The sequence below is a fragment of the Cyprinodon tularosa genome, unplaced genomic scaffold, assembly GCF_016077235.1.
Source record: "Cyprinodon tularosa strain WSP-4 unplaced genomic scaffold, ASM1607723v1 ctg306, whole genome shotgun sequence".
NCBI classification, from domain to species: Eukaryota; Metazoa; Chordata; class Actinopteri; order Cyprinodontiformes; family Cyprinodontidae; genus Cyprinodon; species Cyprinodon tularosa.
Genome location: NW_024039015.1, coordinates 779,653 through 802,334, shown reverse-complemented (window position 1 = coordinate 802,334; position 22,682 = coordinate 779,653). Strand labels below are relative to the sequence as shown.

The following is a 22,682-nucleotide window of genomic DNA, read 5'->3' as shown; positions in this document are numbered from 1 at the left end:
TGGATAAAAGTGCAACAGTGTGCAAGCATTGTGCAACACGTTTTGTTCATGCTAACAGCAACACGACCAACATGTCAGGCTAACAATCAACATATACCGAACCGAAAACCGTGACCGCGAAACCGTGAACCGAACCGTAGATTTTGTGAACCGTTCCACTCCTAGTAGGAAATGCAGATGAAGTGTCGTGCCCAAGGACACAACGACACCAAAAGCCAGAGCTGGGGAATTGTAGGGGAAACTCCTGCACCCACTACTGTCGCCATTGATGACCACATTCTGACACTGAAGAATTTACAGCAAACCTGAAAGCAGCCTTAGGGTGGGGTAGGAAGAGTTAGTTAATGTCAGTAAAACAGGAAGGGTCAGAAAAGGTCAACACCTTTACAAAACAGAAAAAGACAAGTCAAGACATTGATAACTAAAGAAAGCCTGACAATAGGCGTAAAATAAGGTTGAGAGCAGAAAGAAGAAAATGAAAAGACCAGTAACAATGGACTTTTAAAACTGGCATTAAAATACAAAAGAGGATATAGAAAATAAGAGATGGAGCTAATATAAGAGATGTGTTTCTGCTGAAAAATGAGAGATGTATGTTCAAATTGTGAGCCTTGTTGAGTTAACCTCGTCCTTTAAACAGACTACAGAACATGTCTGAGGTCAGTGTACTGCAAGTTACATGTAAACCACTGCCATTGTCTCCTAACTCGTTTGAACTTCAATGTTTGGGAGCTGAAGAGCCACTCACAGAGCCTCAAAGGGCACAGTAACAGGCACAGGGATAAACTCTGCTATGATGTTAGCAGAATAAACCCCCACCATGCTGAATAAATATGGGTGTGTAAGAAGACAATACGTGAAGAGGGCTGAAGGAGAACTGAAAGTGGGTCATTAATGCTGTCTTCTTAGTGACATCCACACACTCAGCAAGAGCACTCTTTCATTTTCTGCAGCCAGGATTTATTAAGTCTTCTCCAGCTTCCAGACGGCATCACATTTACACAGGAAAATGACCACATCTACAGACAAAAGGGGTTTCTGTCTATAGCTGCTACTGGGGGCGTTTCTCTGACCCGGGGAGACGAAAGCACCCAACTTCCTCTGTTTCAGGAAATCATGAGGAAACACAAGGGGTGGTGGTTACAAATTGTAAGGGAGGCAGACTGAACAAAGAGCGGAGGGAAAGGGGCAGTTTGTGGATTTGGGGAAGGAACATATACTGTAAATGGCAAAATTTTCAGCAAATAATATGTAATAAAAAAAAAAATACTTAAAAAAAGTATGTTTTATCTGACTTTATGGCTACGTAAACACTACAGGCCTTGATGCTCAATTCCGATTTTCTGTGAAATCCGATTTTTTTTGCGTTGCCGTTCACATTTCCAAATATATGCAACTTGTATGTGATCTCTTGTGTGAACTGCATTCATACAACGCAAGTTTCCCCCATGCGCAGTAGAGGACGCAATAATGTAATGGTAGTGATGGAGCGCATCTAGTGATCTTTCCCAACCATAAAAACACAACCTTTTAAGATGGTTAAACATAAATACTGCTCTCCGCACCATCGTCTGCCATTATTGTTGTTTTTCTTTTGCCGCTTCTTCATAGCCAGACCCCCAATAGAGACCTTTTTCAAGTATTAATGGCGTTCAGGTTGGATGAATGCGACACAGACACAGGTTGCATTTGAAAAGATCAGATTCGTATCGGATTCAGGACCACATAGCCAAGTGGCCTGGGTCGCATTGAAAAAAAAAAAAAAATCGGATCTGTGTTGTTCAGACAGTCGTGAAAAGATCAGATCCAGGTCGCATATGGGCCAAAAAAAAAAAAGATTTGGGTCACTTCAGGCTGCAGTGTGAACATAGCCTATATAACCATCCTAATGGTAACTTTTAGCTTTCTTCTTTTAGTGAAAACTTCCACACTAGAAGAGTGTTATCATTAAGTAAACTGGTCGTTTTCAGGTGTTTTGGTGAATTCAATGTTTGGAGAAAGATCCAATTTGAGTTTGAGAAAAACAAATTTGTAGAATACAGAGGACAACCCACTGCTGGTTTTTGACTGACCTATATGTGTGCCTGAGATAAAGGGTCCAAACTGTGCAGCCACTGTGCTGCTGTCAGGAGCACAGTTTTCAAACCACACAGCACCTCTACTAATAGAGTATCAGACTCTACTGATACTTTGGGAATAATAGGACAAATGTAGACCAGTACTAGATAGTGGCACACTAATTGAATGAGTGAATACCATCATGTTCAGTTTCATTTACCACACAGATCATTATTTAGAAGACACAAGCCAATTTAACATAAATAGACACATTTGCTTCCGAGTACAAAAAAGGGCTGGCATGAAAACCTGTATAACTGTCGTGTATTGAAAGACAAATAAAAAAGCATACTAGAAGGCATCAAAGTTATAAATCTGTAACAATTATCTAAACAGAAAAATTACATTAAACCTTTTTTTAGAATTACTTCATTTTTTTTTTTTTTGGTTTTGTTTTTTTCAAAAAAAAGATCAAGATAGTGACAGCGTCAGGAGGAAGATGGGAGATATAGGAATCTATGCTGTAAATACAGCTTTTCCGGTTATGACAGTGACCAGAAACGGCTTAAATTGGAGGCAAACCAGACTTTTGCTCATTTTTTTTTAAAGATATTTCAATAGTTGTAGAGTAGAGAAGTGACGTTCAGATTATGTTAAAAAAAAAAAAAAGAAAAATGTTTGATCCCAGCAGTTTAGGCAAAAGAAAAACATTTTTTTCTGCAAAGTCTAATGCTGTGCAAAGGGAGCCCTCCCCCACAAAATGCTGAGGAAATAAGGAGGCAGATTCAAGTATATGTTTAAAAAGACAAAAGAAAAACGACAATCTTGGTCAGTTATTTCCTGCATACATCTCTTAAACCTTGAAAGCTATACAGATAACCCCAACTGGGCACATTGAGATTATTTTACAAAGACATAGAAACTGCAAGATTATTGTTATTTTATCAATCAAGGGTCATTGTTAGATCCTCTGCACACTTAACCTCCGAAGCTATAAACCACCGGAAGTGTGGTGTTGCACTAATACAGAAAACTTAAACAGACTTCGGAAGTTTATTTCTACCAAGAAGAGGACAGTGAAGCAAAATGACCTATGCAAAAAATCTGAGAAGAGGGGAAGAAGGGATTCATTTATTATACACCCAACAGGGATATAAACCCACCCTAGCTCTTTCTCCTCCATCCCAACCCTTGCATCTTCTGCATTAATGTAGCTAGGCAACGCCAGCTTGAAACAACTAGGATGGTAGAGGCGGGCCCATCAAAGGCAAAGACACACAGCTGAGCCCACCATCTTCTCTCTTCTATTGCTTAAACACTTTCTGCCTCTAACCCCTGTTAGCACGGTGCATTGTTATTTAAACACCTCAGTCCTAATAAAATAAAATATTTGTTCTGTAATAAACAATTTACTTCAGTGGCAATCAAAAGGGTTGTGCACAAAGAATCGATGATCAACTGGGAACATTTCTAGCCTTTAAGCTCTCCCGGAATAGTTCATACTCTTCATATTCGATTGCTATTTTTTTTGAGTAGTCCACCAACTGAAAATAGCAGCTGCCTAATATTAGAAAAGAAGAATCCGGAAGATTAAACTGTTGCCCTGACATCCCACATCATGACCAACCTGAGCAACCAAACCAGCATTTATCAGGACTCCCTGCAGTTTACACATCGCTGTGGAGTTAATAGTTGAAGATGCCATCACACAGTTGATTCAACACCCAACTGGCATGGATACAAGGCAGACAGTACTGTGAGAACCATGTTCTCTGATTTCTCCAGTGCATTTACAACAATTACACTTTGACTTTATCAGAAACTCCTGAAGACTAAAGGGCTGGTTGTACTCCTGCAGCAGTGTGTCGGTGTGAGCTTGTTGCAGATATTTATGATTTATGCTAGGGCTGCAACTAACGATTATTTTAAAAATCGATGAATCGGACGATTATTTTTTCGATTAATCGATGAATCGGACAAAAAATATTTTTTATATTAACCTCTTTATTCCAAAATAAACATTTTAGACAGAACAAACAAGCACACAAGTACAGGTTGCTCATTAACTGTACTGGTGCTATATGAAAAATAAATGTTTGTGTTAAAACTACGCAAACTTACATGAGAAATGTAGCTGTACATCCACAAAATATAGGCTACTTTGTTTCATAAAGCACAAAAAAAGACATTTTTGTTTTTAAAAGCCCCTAAGGGGTTCAAAAAATAGGTCCCCCCTTTTCAACAAATTAGTTTTTTTAGACTAGAAGAGTTCTGCCTTTTAAGACAGGAAAGTATAGCAGTTAAAGTTGCTACTTGAGAAAATACTGAACCATAGAGATAAAAATAGCCCTGTGATTCAAATTATAAATTGTATTTGGAATAAAAATGAGAGAACTAGGGGTGCTAAAAAACACATCCTCCAAAGACAGATATTTACATGGGAATGTGGCAGATAATTAATTGACATATTACTGATCTTGCTGGATTTTATTCTGCTTTACTTCCATAAATTGCAGGATCTTCTTTACTTTATCTTTGCCAGAAGATTTAAACTTTAAAAGCCTTGCCCTCATAATTTGCAAGTTAATTTATTTACGGTATAAAGAAAATATAAACGCTGCTTAAGCTAATTCAAATGAAATTAAAAGTAAAATAAGTAGCCAACCTTATCACTGTCTGTAACCTACTAACACGGTAAGGAAAGCATCAGATGAGCTACCTGAGAAACTAACGTTACGTTTCCCCACTTTAAAACCAAACAAACATGGTGCTTCCGTGCCATGTTAATTTCTTTTGAAAAAAGTTGCATGTTATCACTTTTTTCGCTTTACAAAGCGCAGGCTATTTTAATTATTGTGATCAATTTGCGCCGTCAATCCCGGTGCATGCGCGCTTCATTTGCAGTCTGGACGCTGAGGGTCTGACTGCAGCGCTGAGAGGGAGTCCTGCAGGAAAACGCGGTTGGTGTGGGGGAGGCGCCCCACGGCAGAGTAGGAACGATACATGCTTTCACGTAAGAGTCTCCAAAAGCCGCCAGTGACACCGAAAAAAGTCGCCAGATTTGTCGCTAGTCGCTGTTTTGAAAAATAGTCACTGGAGGGGTCTGAAAAGTCGCTGAGTTGGCAACACTGCACCTGCGGCGCTGACTCGCGCTGCCATATTTTGTTTTCTTCCTCTTTCAGTCAAGAGGCAGTGATGACGGCGCGGCGGATGACGCAATAATCGCGCGACACAACTAATCGATGATGAAATTCGTTGCCAACGCTTTTAAAAGTCTATTTTTATCGATTTTATCGATTCGTTGTTGCAGCCCTAATTTATGCCCAATATTGAAGGGTGGTCTGCGCGTTATTCCATGCCGCAACGCAAAAGGACCAATCATGAACCAGCCGTAGGTATAGATACGATTGAAATGGTGAGGAAGTGGGGGTTTATATTTGCATCCACTGTGACACACACTCAGACAACCTTGTTTCTAAGTATAAATCAGCCTTAAGATGAAGGAAAGATCACCTCACAAACGGCAGGATCAACTTGCTGCTAATAGCATCCTTAAATCTCCACTCCATTTCAGGTAAAAAGCAATTCATTTTAAGAGGTGTGAAATTATGAGTCAATAAAAAAACAGCATCTCCATTTCCACACCTTACTATTAAATTATTAAGGAATTAGCCTCTAGAACCAATGAAATGATAATACTTAAAGAGCGCATAGATAATGATCCCACGTCAGATAGGCACCAGCACCCCACGCAACCCTGCTTGGGATAAGTGTGACGCAAGATGATGATCTGTCAAATGTCCATCAAAGAATGCAGCAAAAAAAAGCTTATAATAATCTAGATAAGCTCTGGGGGTCATTCACAGCCCTTAGATTAATTTTGTGCAACCACTTGACTACGATATTAAAATAGCACCAACATTTATTTAAGCTGTCCAGGGAGTCACACCAAGCTTTGGTCTTTTAAAAAAGATGCAGACAATCATCCTAAAATAGAGGGCAAACCATTCTGCTTTTGACTGGCCACATTCTTTGTTGATAACTTACCTTGATGGAACATAAGATGGTAAACTTCCACTGACATACCCTGACACTGAGCTGTGTTGTGTTTGCACGATGATGTTTTGCAGTAAAAACAACTATTTTGTCTTGACAAAAATGTTTCTTTTATTTTATAGCTGAGTACAGGCAAAAAAAACCCTGGTACAATAAAATCTATTTTTTTTTTATTGTTCCATCATAAAAGAAAACTAATTCTGTGACTACATTAACCTCTGTGGCTAAAACTTTGGACACCTCTGACCAGTGTGACATCGTGAGGTGTTTTACGGAGCTTTAAACCTCTAAAGGAGGTAGAAAATCTCCTGGAATCTGTCGGCTATTGACTGTGTCCCATCTGATGACGATGATGCACCCTGTTAGGTAGCTAAACCAGACATGACTCTGCATGACTCTTACCAAACAACAAGGCTTTATTTACCACTTTAGCCTCAGAAAGATGTGTGGTGTTGTCCACAGTATCCCATTAGCATCATGAGGTAGACATCACCCTTAAAGCTATGTATGCATTTATGTCTTATGCAAGATAAATTGTGACAGTGTTGAAAAATGAACGTGCTTTGCTCCTTGAATGTCTTACATGAAGAATGTGTCACATTAAATAATCTATCGTCTTTATAAGGGATTAAATTCTAGTTACGATACATTCTTAAATCTGAACTTTAACCAAGAAAAGAAAGCCTGACTGCTACTAAGATAGCTAGTAAAAAACTTGTGTAGAAGATGTTACTGGAAGAAAAGATTCAAAGTGAGCTTTTTTTTCAGGACAAAGAGGTGTTCCAAACTGAAGGGTCATGCTGTTCCCTTTTCATATCAAAGTTTTAGTTGTTCTATACCCATCATTGGCAGAAGAAATTATCTTTGCTGGAACTAAATTGGGTCAATACCAGGGAAGCTGGACGTCTTACACCAATGTTGCAAGTTTTATCCATCTGTTGGTAAAATATGCCTCTGGAGTTGGAAGATATCGACAGCCTTATTGAACTCTCAGATTTAAGAAAAGCATCCCAATTCACTGGGAAAAACACAAGACCATAGAGATTAAAACATAGACTCTTCTTTGGGTGCTGACTTGAACTTCAACATCATCGCCACATTGAATGTGGCAGAGAGGAGCTATGAAGCGTTGGTTATCCTCCCACAGCAGTGTGTCACAGTGAGCTTGTTGCATATATTTTTGATTTATCCCCAATATTGAAGCGTGGTCTGCGCAATGTTATTCCACGCCACAACGCAAGAGGGACAATCAGTAACTAGCTGTGGGTCTAGATACGGTGAAGGTGGTGAGGAAGTGGGGGCAAGTTTGCGCGACAACAGAGGGACATGAGGGCGAAAAAGAGCGGGGAACCAGATGGAAAAAGGGTCCCGGTGTTCTTGCGCCTCGCTCTTCTATCTGGTCCAACTTCACGAGTCGTTTTTCACAATGGCGGTCACAGAAATAAAACAAGGCGGTAAGGTACCAAACAGGAAATACATAGTGTAGAGCGGATGTAAATTTGACCAATCAGAGGCCTCCTGTCTGCGGCATTTTTTCTTTGAACCCATTCCTGATGTAAATCTTTAATGATAACTCATGGCAGGAAAATGCTTTTAGTTCTAAAAAAAAAAGAGGAGGCTAAAATCTATATTGACCAGTAAGAGTTTAAACAAATATTGCCAACCAGATTGTAATGTTCAATCTTAAATTTTATCTTGTGGAATAAAAATGTAAAAACAGTGAGGCTCTGGGGTCTACAAATAGAAATAAGATTAGAGGATGGATTCATTATGGGCTAATTTTAGGTGTCGCTGCCCCTTTTGCTCAAAGCTAGAGGAGCAGCATTTCCCACTTCACATTTACAATTCTGCAGAAAGCCAACTCTCTGCCCACACGCTACATGAATTTCCACTGCGTCTTCTTTTCCAAGAGTACATGTAGTCTAAAACACTACTTCAGCAAGGAAAGAAGGAGGCAATGTGTGATTCAAGAGGATTTCCAATTCCACTGTTAAAGAGTGCTGATGTTTGAGACATTCAACCGCAGGCATTTAAAGATTTTCTTCAGGGCGAACACAGTACTGACAGGCTGGTTTTATGGGCTACATAATAAATGATGAATAGAAGACTCAGATCACAAAAGCTGCTGGCATTCTGGCACAAAGCCATCTTCCAGAAGCCTAAAAGCAGAGAGGCAAACAAACAGCCATAATAAAATTTACTGGGAAAAATCCTTGAGGCCTTTTTTTAAATTTCTTCTCAGATTTCTCTAATCAAATTATTCAAATATATTCAGACACAAGCGGAAAATACATTTTGAGATCCCAAAGGAAGCTCATTACAGACTTCAAACACACTCATTAATAGCTGAATGGACAAGGTTGGCCTTTTATAACCCTAACAGATCTGCAGCTGTTCTGCAGGTTGGAATCATCTTACGGGATCTGCCTGAATTCTGCAGAAACATGCATACAATATTATTCATCTGCAAAGCATTGACGTTAATTCACAATCAATTTCTGAATTGACATTACTTGGTAACCAGGTTTGGTAAGTTTTCTAAGGCTTAGAAATCATTACTTTTCTCTTCTTGCTAGTCAAAAAATGCATATTTTCAGTAGCAGAGATTCTTTAGGGTGAGCATTTTTACCCACTAAAATTGAGTAACACCTATAAGGTTATTAAAAATGCAGAGGATTGCACCAAGCAGGTCGATCTACCTTTAGAATTGGCTGAGGATTTTTAAAATGTGAATATTACAGTGCCGTCTTCCCCAGCTGAGGCAAAGTTGAGCAAAATAAAAACTAGAAAAGGGCAGAATGAGATTGTCACAGGCAACTGCACTTCCATTATCACTAGAGGTACCAGTTAATTTGCATTAAAAAAGGGAAAACAGACCCTTTGAAATGATTTCTTCTTTCAGGGCAATGTGCCAGTGGAGATTGTGGGCATCAATCATATGTATGGTTCAAATGAGGCAGTGTTTGTACATCACGAGATAAGACACATAATCTCCCAACCAAAAGAGGTAGCTCTTCTGTTCAAGGAGCATGCTTTCACGTTGGGCTTCTAACACAAATGTTTTCCTGCAATCAGGCAACCCTAAATACAAATACAACATGCTGCACAAAGGACTACTGCAAATTTCCAACTGTAAAAAGGTAATAACAGCGAGTCTGCAAAGCTCAGAGAATATATGTCATAAAATTATATATGAAGTGATGAAAGAAAGGCTATTTGTCTCCCGAACGTCATCCTTAGATAAACAAAAGATGAACAGAAAGATAAACCCGGATGAACGCGTTGTGACTGCAGATAAGGATAAGAGCAGAGGAGGACAATCAATCTTCATAAAAGCAGTGTCATAACAGGACAGATTGACTTGAGTTAGATTTAGTTTTCATAGTGTGCTGTTTCCAAGGCAAAAACGGAGGCTTGGTGATCCATCCCAACTATTTCCATCGATCAGATTTGCTACCATGTTTTATCGTTTGTCTAAAAGTCCTTTTAAGACATAATATTTCATCGCGAACTAAAACGTTTTACACCAAGGACACTCCTGTACTTAAGATTGACTGATTCTAAAATGTTTTAATGTGATATCAAGGCATTACTGCTAAAAACACAAGTGAATCAGCACATACATAAACAAATCAGCTGATGCGAGTACAGATGTAATGCTCTATTCATAAGTCTGTACTATAATAAGTTTCAGTTAAGAAAACAATCCATCTCCGGACTGCAACTGTCTAATCATCCATCCATTATCTGACACGCTTGTCCCAATTGGGGTCGCGAGGGGTGCTGGTGCCTATGTCCAGCTGTCAATGGGTACCCTGGACAAACAGGACATACAACCATTCACGCACTCGCACCTAAGGAGAATCTAGTACATGCAGCCGGAGTACATGCAGGGAGAACATGCAAACTCCATGCAGAAAGACTCTGCGCCGGGAATCGAACCCACAACCTTCTTGCGGCAAGGCAGCAGTGCTACCCACTGCTCCACTGAGCAGCCCACTGTTTAATCAATTTGGGTAAAAAAATATATAATTTGAGGCATAGGCTGCTGCCTGGGAACCAGACTATTCCAACCAGTGAAAAGTAAACAACCAGTAAGTCCAATGGTACCATTCACAATGAAGAAAACTATATAAATATTTTTACTCTAATCCCCCTTTCACACCGGCCGAAAAATCTATTTAAATGAAGAAAAATCGGTTTCTAGTGGCAGTGGGAAAAGCTCACTGACGCACGTCTACCCGAGTCAAAAGACTCTGCAAACAACCAGCATTTAAAATCGCCTCGGGAACACCGGACCTGGGTTGACCCGCAAAATGACATGAGTCTATTGAATGCAACATATGCAAGTCAACACACCGCGACAGACGCTTCTGATCAAAAAAGCCAAAACAATTCTGTTTACATTCGATAAACGTTGCACTGCGTTGCTGAAAAGGATCCGAACGGATGAACGAGTGAAATAATAAAGAATACTGACTACGCTCTGACTACCGTCCATGTTGCTCTCGTGTGTCTACTATCTTAAAGAAATGTATGTAGCATTTGAGATTTCTTGGACAGTTTTTAATTTCACACTACAGTACTGCAAAAGATTCATCATCGCTCAGGAATAAAACCAAATAACTTATAAACTAGATGGGAAGGACTTATGTCCCTTTATAAACATTATAGTTTGTAAAGATACTTTTTTTTTTTTAACAGCTAATCCTAATCTACAAAGCTTATTTTAAGTGATTTCTTAAGAAGCTCATAAACTGTAAAGTGCATATTTGGGCTTATTCGCAGTAGAGTAAGTAGTAAGTGGTAGATCTAGGTTAACTTGTCTGTAATACAGTTCAGAAACTCCCCAGACTCCTCAGCTACACATAAATAATCCAAACGTAGATTATATTTGGCCTGAAAAGGGGACTCATTAGTATGTGTGCGTTTCAGAAATAACTAACTTCTCTGCTGATTAGACTGGCCTTGGAGCCATCTCTAATTTACAGATGTCAATATTAAATTAAATAACACCCCACCAGCCTTATTTGATAGATTATAAGCATCATTGATTTAAAGGGTTCTTAAAGGGTTCCCCATCTGTTTTTCTGATTTTATTTGTTTTGAGATTATAATCCTGAACCAATCTGTTGGTTTCAAGGAACAAAAGAGAAAAGGATGCTTTTTAAGATCAACCTCTGAGATGTAATCAGAGTACTGGTTGCCGATGGACATGTTTCAAACACAGACAGGTGAATGGTTTCACCTTTTCAGGTCTTCACGTAGAGAAGGTGACACTGTTGGGGGGGTAGCTTTGTCCGACCTGAGCTATTCTAAGCTCAGGTCGGACTGTGTTGTTATTTTCATCAGTAGCTTTGTGTCATCACACACTGACTACAGCCAGAGTCAACAAAGTAGCCAGACAACACAGATGACAGCCACGATAAATTAAAAACGGTACACAAACAAGAGCACATATGCTGACAATTAGAGCTGAATCTATTCCATAAATTACTCTTAAACAGTAAACATAAAAAAAGATTAGTATAGCAGATATGGTTAATAATAAGATTGAAGACGGGTGTATTTCAGAATGCTGAGACAGCTATACCCCTAAGACCAAACCAGTCTTTAATGTTGGAGCAACAGATTGCATCATGAGCAAACTCTGGCAAATTTGTGAATCAGTCACACTTAAAATGAAGACATTTAGTGATGCAACACACGGACAGAGGAGACCTGTGTTTTTAAACAGCTTTACAAAATTTCTCACAACATCCAAGAAGAAAATAAGACCTGTTTTTGCTGTAATTGGATAACAATATGGAGGACTTAGACCAGAGGTTAGGGATTAGCGGACCGCGGTCCAGATCCAGAACCATCTGCTGGCTAATCTGGACCCAACCTGATTTAAAACATTTAGAAATAATTGCATGTTGTCCAACGACAGTGTCTAAACGTCACTTGCGCGGTAAAGCCCTCCAGAGGCTAAAAGTGATACAAATTAGCCAATGAGCTGCTGCTGCTAGCTACTTTTAGACACACAGGTTTGCCTGCTGTTGATGGGAAAGAAGAAGATGAGAACAAGAGAGCAGAGAAAGCGTGGAGAAACCTTGTGACAGAAAAGTGTGCTCAAAGATGACCCTGCACATTTTGAGTATGTTTGGCTCACCCTGCTGCTGTGAAGCAGGATTCTCCACTAGGGCTGGGTATTTTCGCCAAAGTCCTGAATCGATTCGATTTTGATTCATTCAGTTCTAAATCGATTAATTTCGATTCGATCTGTTTTTATAATAATGAAAGTGGTTCAACTGTGTTTCAAAATACTCATGTATTTTATCAAGATTTACAAGTGAAAACTTGTAAATCTTGACTTGAGATGTGAACAAAACTGTCTCAAAAGTGCAACCTTGTTTGTGAAAAGTGAAAAAGTGAATCCTCACTCGAGCGAGCAGACGTCACACAGCAGACATGCATGAGCTACACTATCTTCACTGCACAAACCATATGTGCAGCGTTGTCTGTAACAACTACAGGGTGTTTGCTGGTCAGCCCCGATTTGTTAATGTCTTCTATCAACCTATTGGGTATATTAGCAGCTGTCTGGCTTGAAGTAATCTTGAGAGCATCTTTCCTGCTCATTTGAATGTGAACGTCAATCACGTCACTATAAAACGAATCAATCTCATTTCCTAGACATCAAATCAGCAAAAATGTAAAGGAATCGATTCAAAATCGATTAAATCGATTTTTTTACCCAGCCCTATTCTCCACCATGAACAGAATCAAAAATAAATATCAATCCAGGCTCAAACTGAGCACCTTGATATGTGCTTTAGAATGGCTTTGTCGCCCTTCAAATCCAGGTTTAAAGCCTTGCAGGGCAGACTAAAGCCTAAAGCTGCTCTCATTAAGACAGAAAAATAAAACAAACGGTTAGTTCAGGTGTTTTATAAAAAAAAAAGTGAGTCAGGAAATTGTCTATATACCAAACTGAAAGATTGTTGCATGATTTTCTTTATTCGGACCCTGCTGATTTTTAATTGGTTACCCTTTACTTAAACAATCTCAGATTAAAATATATCAGAGGAGCTTCCCTTTCACTTTGCTTCAGATCAAAACTAATATTTTATACAGAAGTGTTCTGGGTTATCAGATGTATCGGAACATCCTGACAACCCAGCTGAACTGGAGAAAAATGTGTACATCCAGGGTAACTGCTTGTAGATTTTAAGGGGAAAATATATATAAAACATATTCTGGAAGGAAAATTAATTACCAATTCAGCTATAGAAGGTGAACTTGGTAATGTGTTTGTACTCCAATGCAAAAAAGTTATAGTTCAAGGTGACTTTATTGATGATACCCATAGGCAGATCTGTTTTGCAGTCTGGAGAGGGCTTTTCAAATGTTATGCACAACTGTGTTAAAACACAGGTCATACAAAGGAGACAAATTAAAAACAGCACAGATCAAGACACAGACAGTCACTGGACATGGTTAGAAAGACTAAAAAATAAATACATAAAATAGAGAAATTATGTAGCTGTTAAACTGCTCCAGCTGTGCAATCTATCCAACTGCCTAACATCTCACTGATTATAGACCAAACAGCTGCAAAGCTAGTTAAGCCAGCTTATATTAAACACGTTTATGCTTTCCTTGAAAATTAGGTTATTGATTAAGAGGATTGTGGTAGTAAGCCAAGTTTCCCCGATTATGTTTTTTATATTGTTAAAATACTTTAAAGTACAGTATTATATTGTTTATCTTTTAACTCTTCACTAATATGTTATTCTTATACATTTTTCTAAGGTCCACATTTGTGCGACTATCTTTTTCTGTAACCTTTTTGCTGCTGTAAACACCAGAATTTCCCCGTTATGGGACAGGGATTTCCAATATATTCTATTATGGGAGTGAATAAACATTTAAAAAGTATAAGCCACTCGTTTTACCTCATTCAAACATTGATTCTATCATTTGTTGTAATTAGGGATCCTCTGATACAAAAATCTGGTCTGATGTCGCTGTTATGGCCGACAACCATCATACAGATATTTCGCTAACCTTTGGAAAACATTAAAGACCAACTACAATATTGATCTCGCTTCTCTGCTTCAGCAAACTCCCACAATTCAAGAAATTCTGAAACAAAAACAACAACTACATGGAAATAAATATTGAGTTGTTTTATTACCGATTTGCTTAAATATAAACATTGGCTGTTACAGATATTAATGCCTATATATGGTGCATCCTTAGTAAGTCATAAATTCAAATCAAACTTTTAATTTTTATTTATTGCTTGTATATAATGTGGATTATATTTTCTGACAGCATCAGCACCTTGTGTAAAAAAATATTATAAAATTGCCATCATGCTTCATAAACTTATTTTAAATCTGCATTATTTCTGTTGACTAGCTCAATGTGCTGCGCTTTGTGCTTTTCTCACATTGGTCCCACCCAGACACCTCAGCTCAGCTCAGCTTGCAGACACTTAGAGAGGAAGCTTCAGGCAAACTCCTTTACACTGCTACCATCGATGCTGTTTCACCGTGTGAACGTGCACAGGCTAAAACAGTATTTCTATAAGAATTGGAAATCCAGACTTCAGCTGCATGGTAGACTGGTCAACACCGTGGTACCATGTGGAAACTTCATTCCCATTAAAGACAACTCCTATAAGTTGCCTTGTGTTATGTCATAGGAAGGAAGTAAGCATGGGAGCTTGTTGTCTGGGTTTATGGGAGAATATCTAATGAGAATATTTACTGAAAAACAAATCCAAGCTGTAGGTGATAAACCTCATTTAAAGGGAACAGAAAGGACTTTACTAAAACCTCTGGTTACTAAAAATGATAGCAGACACATTTTCCTTTTGTTTCAAACTATTTGTTTTGAATATAAAGGAACTAAGGAACAAAAATCTAATCTGATACACAAGATATAAACGCAAAGGAGGGGGGGAAATGTATTTAAAGAAACACTGTATAACTTGTATTCACCAGGGGCTGTAATTTACAAGTTTAGGACCCCTGAAAGAAACTGACAGTTTGAGCCTTAAACATAAGGGAGCTCTGACAGTTGCATTGGTGTCAACAGGTAACATTTCAAAGAGCGTTGGTAAAGCACTAAGCTTAAAGTCGTAGGGAAACAGCTGTTCCAATCGTTGCATTTCCTAATTCCCCCGAATGGTGCACGACTTCACAGATATGAATAAAGATGAAAATAAAGAGAATGTATTTGATCATTTATCAAGGGGGCAGGATTGTTGTGGCGGAAGGTTTGCAAGCAAGTTTGGTTGTGGCCGGTTTGTCGGAAGCATCTTGCTAACCAGTTAGAAGCTGCAAGAGGAGAGTTTTGTGTCGGAGGTCGTGGATGAGTCTCCTCCGTCATACATTTTTTATTTAGAGCAGAAAAGCGGGGAAGGAGATGTTATGGAAGAGGACGGCAGGGCGGCAGAAGCTTATAAATAAACTGAATTGAATTAAATATATTGTCCAACCCTACAACACACAGGCTGCCTAGCCTTATGCGTCCTGAATGTTTTCATCACAGGTGACAAGTTCCTCTCTTTGCTTTTAAGTTGAAAATCCCCACTAACTGAGCGATTAGTGTCCTGATTGTCTCCTTTCTGGATTAAAAGCTGCCAGGTGGATTTGTAGCTGTAGCTTAGATGAGCAGAGGAGTGAAGTAACAGCTTGATGCATTAACATATTTCAAGCTATCCCTTCAGAGCATCCTATAGGTGCGCTCCTGAAATCACAGCTACGACCTCCCCGTAACTTAACTAAAGTGAAGGTTTTGACAATGATGAGAAACATGTTGTTAAAGAGAAAAAAAAATCGTCTTTAGGAGGAAATTTTGAGTCAAGACAGATGCAATTAAGCTGGCAAACCTAAATGCTGAATGATAGCATTTGATTTGGATTAATGTTTATTTTAAAGATTCACCTGATCCAGAAAATGCTAAGTAGCAAAATGTTAAGGTGCATTTGAACTTTCCAGCCTCTGCCTATAGCACCCATAAAAACTAAGAGATGAAAGTAGAAAACAGAAGAATCCCGAATGAATAACTGAAAAGTGTTATAATGATTTTAACATACAGTAAAAATGCATTACAGCAGAAAGTGTTTTTTTGTGCTTTTTTTTTAAAAGGGAGAATATTGTGTTTCCATTAGACATTAATACAAAGACAGAACGTTTTATAGCACATTGCAAAAGGTTTTTAGAAACTAAGCAGCTTTTGTGGTAGAATGTTTCAGTGTCAGCTGAGGGACAGAACACACCAGAATCCCTACTTTACAAACGCTCTGACTGTTTTTTTTTTTTTTTTTATCTAGACGCATGATCTGGGTATGAAAGCTTATCTAACAATCTCGCAAATTAAACAGCCTTTCTCTGACATTAAGTATAGTGAACATTTTGCTGTAATAACTGACAGCTTGAAAGCAGATTGTCAGTGTTCTGCAGACATTTCCTGAGAGTCTATTTTTAAATGATTGAAAGAATTTTACAGAATATTACGGGGTAAGATAACAGTCGATAAAAATGTATAAATATCTGAATTGGGAAATTCAAGTCAATTAAGTAAATACATTTGTGTTTAATCCTTGTTTTTAGCTCATAAATATCTACATGTGACATCAGATCTTCATCTGTGACAATACACATTTAGAAGTTATAATTAGCTGGTAGAAGGTTACAACTTTGCAAAAATACAAACAAAAATTACCAATTTAAAAATATGAATCAATGATTCTTACTCATAAATTTGTGATTTGTACTGCAGATTTCGTCTTTGTATTCTAAAATTGTTACTAGTAAATTTGTGCCTCGTCTTCATAAATTTGTTACTTATGCATGTGCATTTTGATTGGTATTAGTAAATTGGTGATTCATAACTATACATGTGTGATTTGTACTTGAACATTTCTGACTCTGAGTAGAAAATCTGGGATTTATACTCCTAAACTTGCAATATTTACTTGTACATTTCTGATTCTCGCCTATAAATGTGTAACTAATTCGCATCCATTTTGATTGATAAGTAAATTTGTAATTTATAACAATAAACGTGTGATTTGTACTCATACATTCCTTTGTAATTCATACTAATAAATTTGTGATGTCTAACTGTAAATTTCTGATTCTTGCCAATAAATGTGTTACTCATAAACTTGTGATTTTACTTGCAATTTTCTGATTTGTAACTGAGAATGAGTCGTTATACTCATGAATCTGTTATTTGCAACTGCTTATTTGTAATTTGTACTCGTCAATATTTAATCCAGGGCTGGTCAGTGGAACAGTGGGTAGCACTGCTGCCTTGCAGCAAGAAGGTTACAGGTTTGATTCCTGACCCCAGGGTCATGTTTTCCCTGAGCACGCAATGGTTCTCTCCGGGTACTCCGGCTTCGTCCCACAGTCCAAAAACACGACTGTTAGGTTAATGCGTGAATAGTGTGTGAATGGTTGTTTGTCTCTGAGTTGCCCTGGCGACCTGTCCAGGGTGTACCCCCCCTCTCGCCCGTAGACCGCTAGAGATCAGCACCAGCACCCCTTGTGACCCCAGCTGGAATTAAGCGTGAAAGAAAATGGATGGATGGACGTTTAATCCATACTTATAAATTTGTGATTCACACTCATAAATCTGTAATTCATAGCTATAAAAGTGTGATTTGTACCCGTAAATGTGTGATTCATGAATATGCGAATTGTACTTCTTTTGTTGGAAAGTTGTAACTTTCTAACTTGTATTCAAAACTTTTAAAGTTGTAGGGAAACAGCCATTCCTACCGTTGCATTTCCTAATTCTCCCGAATGGTGCACGACTTTACCCGAGTGAATAAAGTGAATGCGATTGGTCGATTATCAAGGGGGCGGGATTGTTGTGGTGGAAGGTTCACAAGCAAGTTTGATTGCGGCCAGTTTGTCGGAAGCATCTTGCTAACCAGTTAGCAACTTAATGCTAGTAGGTTCGCAATGGGAAATTCCATTGGGACCAAGTAGCACTAAATTGGTGACTTAGCAACGACACTGTCAAGGAATACTATGGACAGCGGAAACATGCAAGAGGAGGAGTGTTTAGTGTCAGAAGTCGTGGATGAGTCTCCTCCATCATACATTTTTTATTTAGAGGAGGAAAGCGGGGACGAAGATCTTGTGGAAGAGGACGCCAGGGCAGCAGAAGCTTGGTTTGGTGTAGAAGGCTTACAGCCGTACATGTTTGAGCCCTTGCCTCGCAACGCTGCCAGTTCTGTTAGCTCTACGCTGCCAAAGACACAGACGTCCATCCCCGTGAACACTGGGACGGAAATGGGAAAGGAAATGATTCCTATTTCTTATCTCAACCGTTGCGTATATTAGCTGCGACACATGAATCAAGATGTCATGACTGAAAAGATTTGATGACAGATGATCGTTGATATATGATTGGCTGAATTTAGGTGTACAGGCTGATGTATAACTAACTGGCCTGCATAAGATAACAAAAAAAACAACACAGATTTTCCAACTTTTGGGACAATGTGGTCTGATAAGGAGTAGATTTATATACATGTTTAAGCCAGAATGATTTGACATTTAAATATGACTTCCCTACGACTTTAAACTTGTATTCTCACAGATCATTTATCACTTAAGTTATGCATTGATTGTTATTTACAGATTCCAGCATCTATATACAATTTCAGCTTGAAACCCTCTCATCTGTGTTCAGGTAACTATAAATCACATTCATTCCCAGAGGAACAGTAATTCACAGTAACAGGATTATTAGTCTGCTCCTGACTGATGGATCCTTCATTCCTCCACAGATTGAGATGTGTGCAAATTAAAAACTCGGTGACAAACACTCGAGCAACAGCAAATCAAGCAGATGTTTAAAAAGCATCAGATCAGGTCTGCAGAAATGTGCCTTAAATGATTTTGATGAGTGGGTGTGTCAGTTCGAAGCTGTGGCTAAAGCTCTCATTATAGTAATACTCCAGCTGAAATCTGCAGAGGGGAGGTGGGGGAGACCATGAATGAGGAATAGATCCATTCAGGCTGGGTTATCTGCATCTTACCGTCTAGGTTTTCTCTGTCGCTGATGTGCTGCAGATTACATCCCGTGTCCTCACGACTCAACTCCGGCTCCGGTCGGTAGGGCTCCAGCCTGGAGTGGTTGCTCCTCCGGTGTTTGGGGCTCGACGACACGCAGCAAGAGGTTGTATTCCCCATTTTTATTTTTATTTTAAACGCAGTCCCCGGCGATAGTCTTCGCACCCACTGCTTTATTTCCCGACACGACGTCGGTTGAAGACGGGGGGGAAAAAACGGGGCGGTAACGCTGCAAGCTGCCTCCCCGGTATCGTTAGCGCTACACGCCTGTCTGCGCAGCTCCAACGGCGCCTCGGAGGTCGAGCGGAGCCATTTAAACGGAATAAGACGGAAAGCTGGGCAGGTTAAACCGACAAAAAGAGCCCAACGTCCTCCTTTAAACCTTCAGGCAGCGCCTCTACAGCTTCGGCTTCCCCTCCCTCCTCCTTCGGCTCCGTCTTGCCTCGTATTTCCTGACAGAAAACACAGTTATTGTTACAAATACATTTTCGTGTCCTGAAGCTCCAATGAAGGTTACAAATCCGCTTTAAGACCAGTTGGGAAGCTGTTTCGACGTAGTGCGCTACATTGTACTCCAGATTGCTGTGGCAGCTACATCCGCTGCTGTGCTGCTTTCAGGTGCTCGACAGAAAGTAATAATTTCTAGTTTAAAGAAAATTCCTATAAAGACATTTAATGTAGGCCTAACTAAAGACTTGTAAAAAAGCTAATTTAATAATAATAATAAAAAACTGCATGTAACATACTTTTAAATATGAATTAATGTTTTTCCCATTTATGGGAAATATTTTCGAATAATTTTTTTTATAGCTTTAAAAAAATAATAAACAGGAAAAACCACACCGGCTAAACCGATTGTAAATTTAATTTTTTCCGAGGAATTTGCTGTTATAAGCACCTTTTTACCCCAATTTATGATACTCTATGTTGAATGACACAGGAAATTACAATATTACGGTCGGTACTTGAATACATCCGCATTGTGGCCGTGATGGAATCGTTTCCGGTTCAAGTGGGTGGTTATAGCTGAGTAAAAATAAACTATAGTGATATTCCTCTGGGTTTTACAGTTGGATTGTTGCAGATGGGTTTTCATAGTCATAGTTTTGCTTTTTTATTTTCTTTATTGCAGGTATTATACTGCTAAATGGTAACATGCAACTATTTCCCCACCACCTCCTATCTAAAAAGCATCAAAAAGCTAAAGTTTTTAATCTCCTCATTAGGATTTTTGGAATTTGTAAGTGTGGAGATAATGATAAAAACAATTCTATTCTCTGTTCACTTTTGGTACCCTTGAAAAGCATGACTGTCCCTTATTCACATAGTTTTGTGCCCTACAGGACAGATTTTGTTTAAAGATCATTAAAATTTAAGTAGTGGGAAAGCAAAATTGAATTTTAAAAATTACAATTTAACTGTTGTTTCAAAAAATATATTAATATAGTGGTACTCAATCCTGCTCCTCTACCTAAAGTACCACTGTCCAGCAAGTTTAAGGTGTCTCCTTGGTACCACATACCTTATTTGTATGAAGGGATGATTGACAGGCTTCTGTAGCACCTCTTAGTTGCTGAGAAAAATTATGCAATGATTTGAAGCAGGTGGGCTGCTTCAAATCATTGCATAGAGACTTCTAAAAGATGTGGAGAAGGGAGAACTTGACGAGGAATGAAAACCTCATATACCTCATTCAAAGTGGTTATGTTATGGTGAGCCATTTTTTATATTTATGCTGCTATAGGTTTAGGCTGCTGGAGGACATAAACACTGATTTTCATCATTTTGCTTCATTCTATCTCTATTTTTCTATCCTGTAGTATTTGTTAGTTCCACCCATAACTTTATGATCTTTCTGGGTTTTTTTTTTGTCATAGTAGCTTCATATGGTCTGTTCCTGTTTTACTGTGACTCCATCCAGGAGAGAAATGTCAGCTGGGCTGCTTCCATTTACATTTCTTTTATAGATGTAGGGGATGGATCTTTTCTTTTTTGTGTAGTCCTGTTTCTTTTACTGTGACTAACTGTATGTGCTCTCTGTTTAATCCTTTGACATTGGAACTGGCTTGGAGCTCACCAGCCTGGCTGTGTCTTCCTGGATAGGGACACTCATGGAGCTAGTTAATTTACCTGTTATACAACTGCTTTTTTTTTTGTATGTCTCCTTCCATCTAAATGAACCCCAATTGGCCTCAGCAGAAGGCACACTGAGGCCCAATCTCAAACCCGGCCTTAAGCAATAAACCTCCATTTGTGAAACAGTAGAGGATCCACCACATTAGGGCAGTCCCAAACCACATAATTGGTAGGGCTAGTGGACCGTTCAGCCCTTAGTGAGTTTGCATCAATGCAGACTTGCCGCAGTTCAGCATCGGGTGTGATGGGGAACAAATGCTGGAAGCAACACCTGTATTCAAATAAGTAATAATAATAATAATTTTAGAAAATCATAAGTTACGGGGAAAAAAAGACCTTATTAATCCAAAAAGAGGAGGTCATCTTTGAAATTGTTTGATTTGAATGTGCAAATATTTTGAAGAATGGGACAAATGTTTGATGCCATGTCAACCTGTGCCACAGAGCTACGGCCATGCTCATGTGTTGCCATAGTAATGACTGCTTTCCTTTACCTTGTGAGGGAGGAGGGCATCCCATTCTCCTTTATACCTCCCCACCTTCTAGAGTGTGGCATCCCATAGTTTAGGGGTAGTGATTAGGGGACAGTTTGAGATTGTGCCTGGGGCTGGTTCTGCTGGAGGTTTCTTCCAGTGGAAAGTGAGTTTTTCTACTCCAACGTCGCTGCATGCATGCTCACTGTGAAGGTTTGCTAAAGAATTAGCGACAAAATGAAAACGAAGCTCGTTGCCCCAACCCAATTCAGGAGTTCCATGTCTTTCAAGTCGATTACTCGATGTAATCAACTGGTTTGCCTTGATGGAAAACTTTTAACCAATCTGACTGTATTGTCTCTGTACAGTGCCTTCAGATCCATTATGTTGTAAATTGGCGCTATATAAATAAACTGAATTGAACTTTCATATAAACCATCTCTTTTGTTCTTTATATCCGGAAGAGTTATAGAGCACATGCTCTGGGTTTACCGATATGGCTGACAGTCTTGTGCTCAAAGAAAGTAAACTTTTTCCAGTAATACAGAGATTAGACCTATATACCCTATGAAACATGGCACTTTATGGCTGATCTATCAAATAATCTTTTTGAAAGTGAAATTTTTTTTAAATTGGTGCATTACACACTTTGAGGCATATTCCAATTTTGTTTAATTTCAAATTGTTTTGATGAAGTCAGACCGAAGCAAAGAATGTCTGTGGAAAGGTTTATGGGCTGAATTTCCTTCCATCCAGAACATTAGCAAGAAAAGGGCAACTACCATTTCAGACATTTCAGATCCCACACAACCTGTTTGGACTTTTACCTTCAGTTTCACGCTTCAAAACGCTATTTAATAAAACCAGT

At 38.8% G+C, this 22,682-nt stretch overlaps 1 protein-coding gene across 4 annotated transcripts in view; it reads right to left on the bottom strand.

Moving 5' to 3' along the window:
• Positions 1 to 19,702, bottom strand: part of ccny (cyclin Y) — a 40,342-nt gene extending 20,640 nt beyond the window's left edge. For all 4 annotated transcript variants that reach the window (XM_038292026.1, XM_038292028.1, XM_038292027.1 and 1 more), the window contains exon 1: positions 19,172 to 19,702. In XM_038292026.1, coding sequence (XP_038147954.1) covers positions 19,172 to 19,325 — 154 coding nt within the window. In that variant the 5' untranslated portion in view covers positions 19,326 to 19,702. The remainder of the gene's footprint in view (positions 1 to 19,171) is intronic.
• Between the last annotated feature and the right edge of the window lie 2,980 nt (positions 19,703 to 22,682).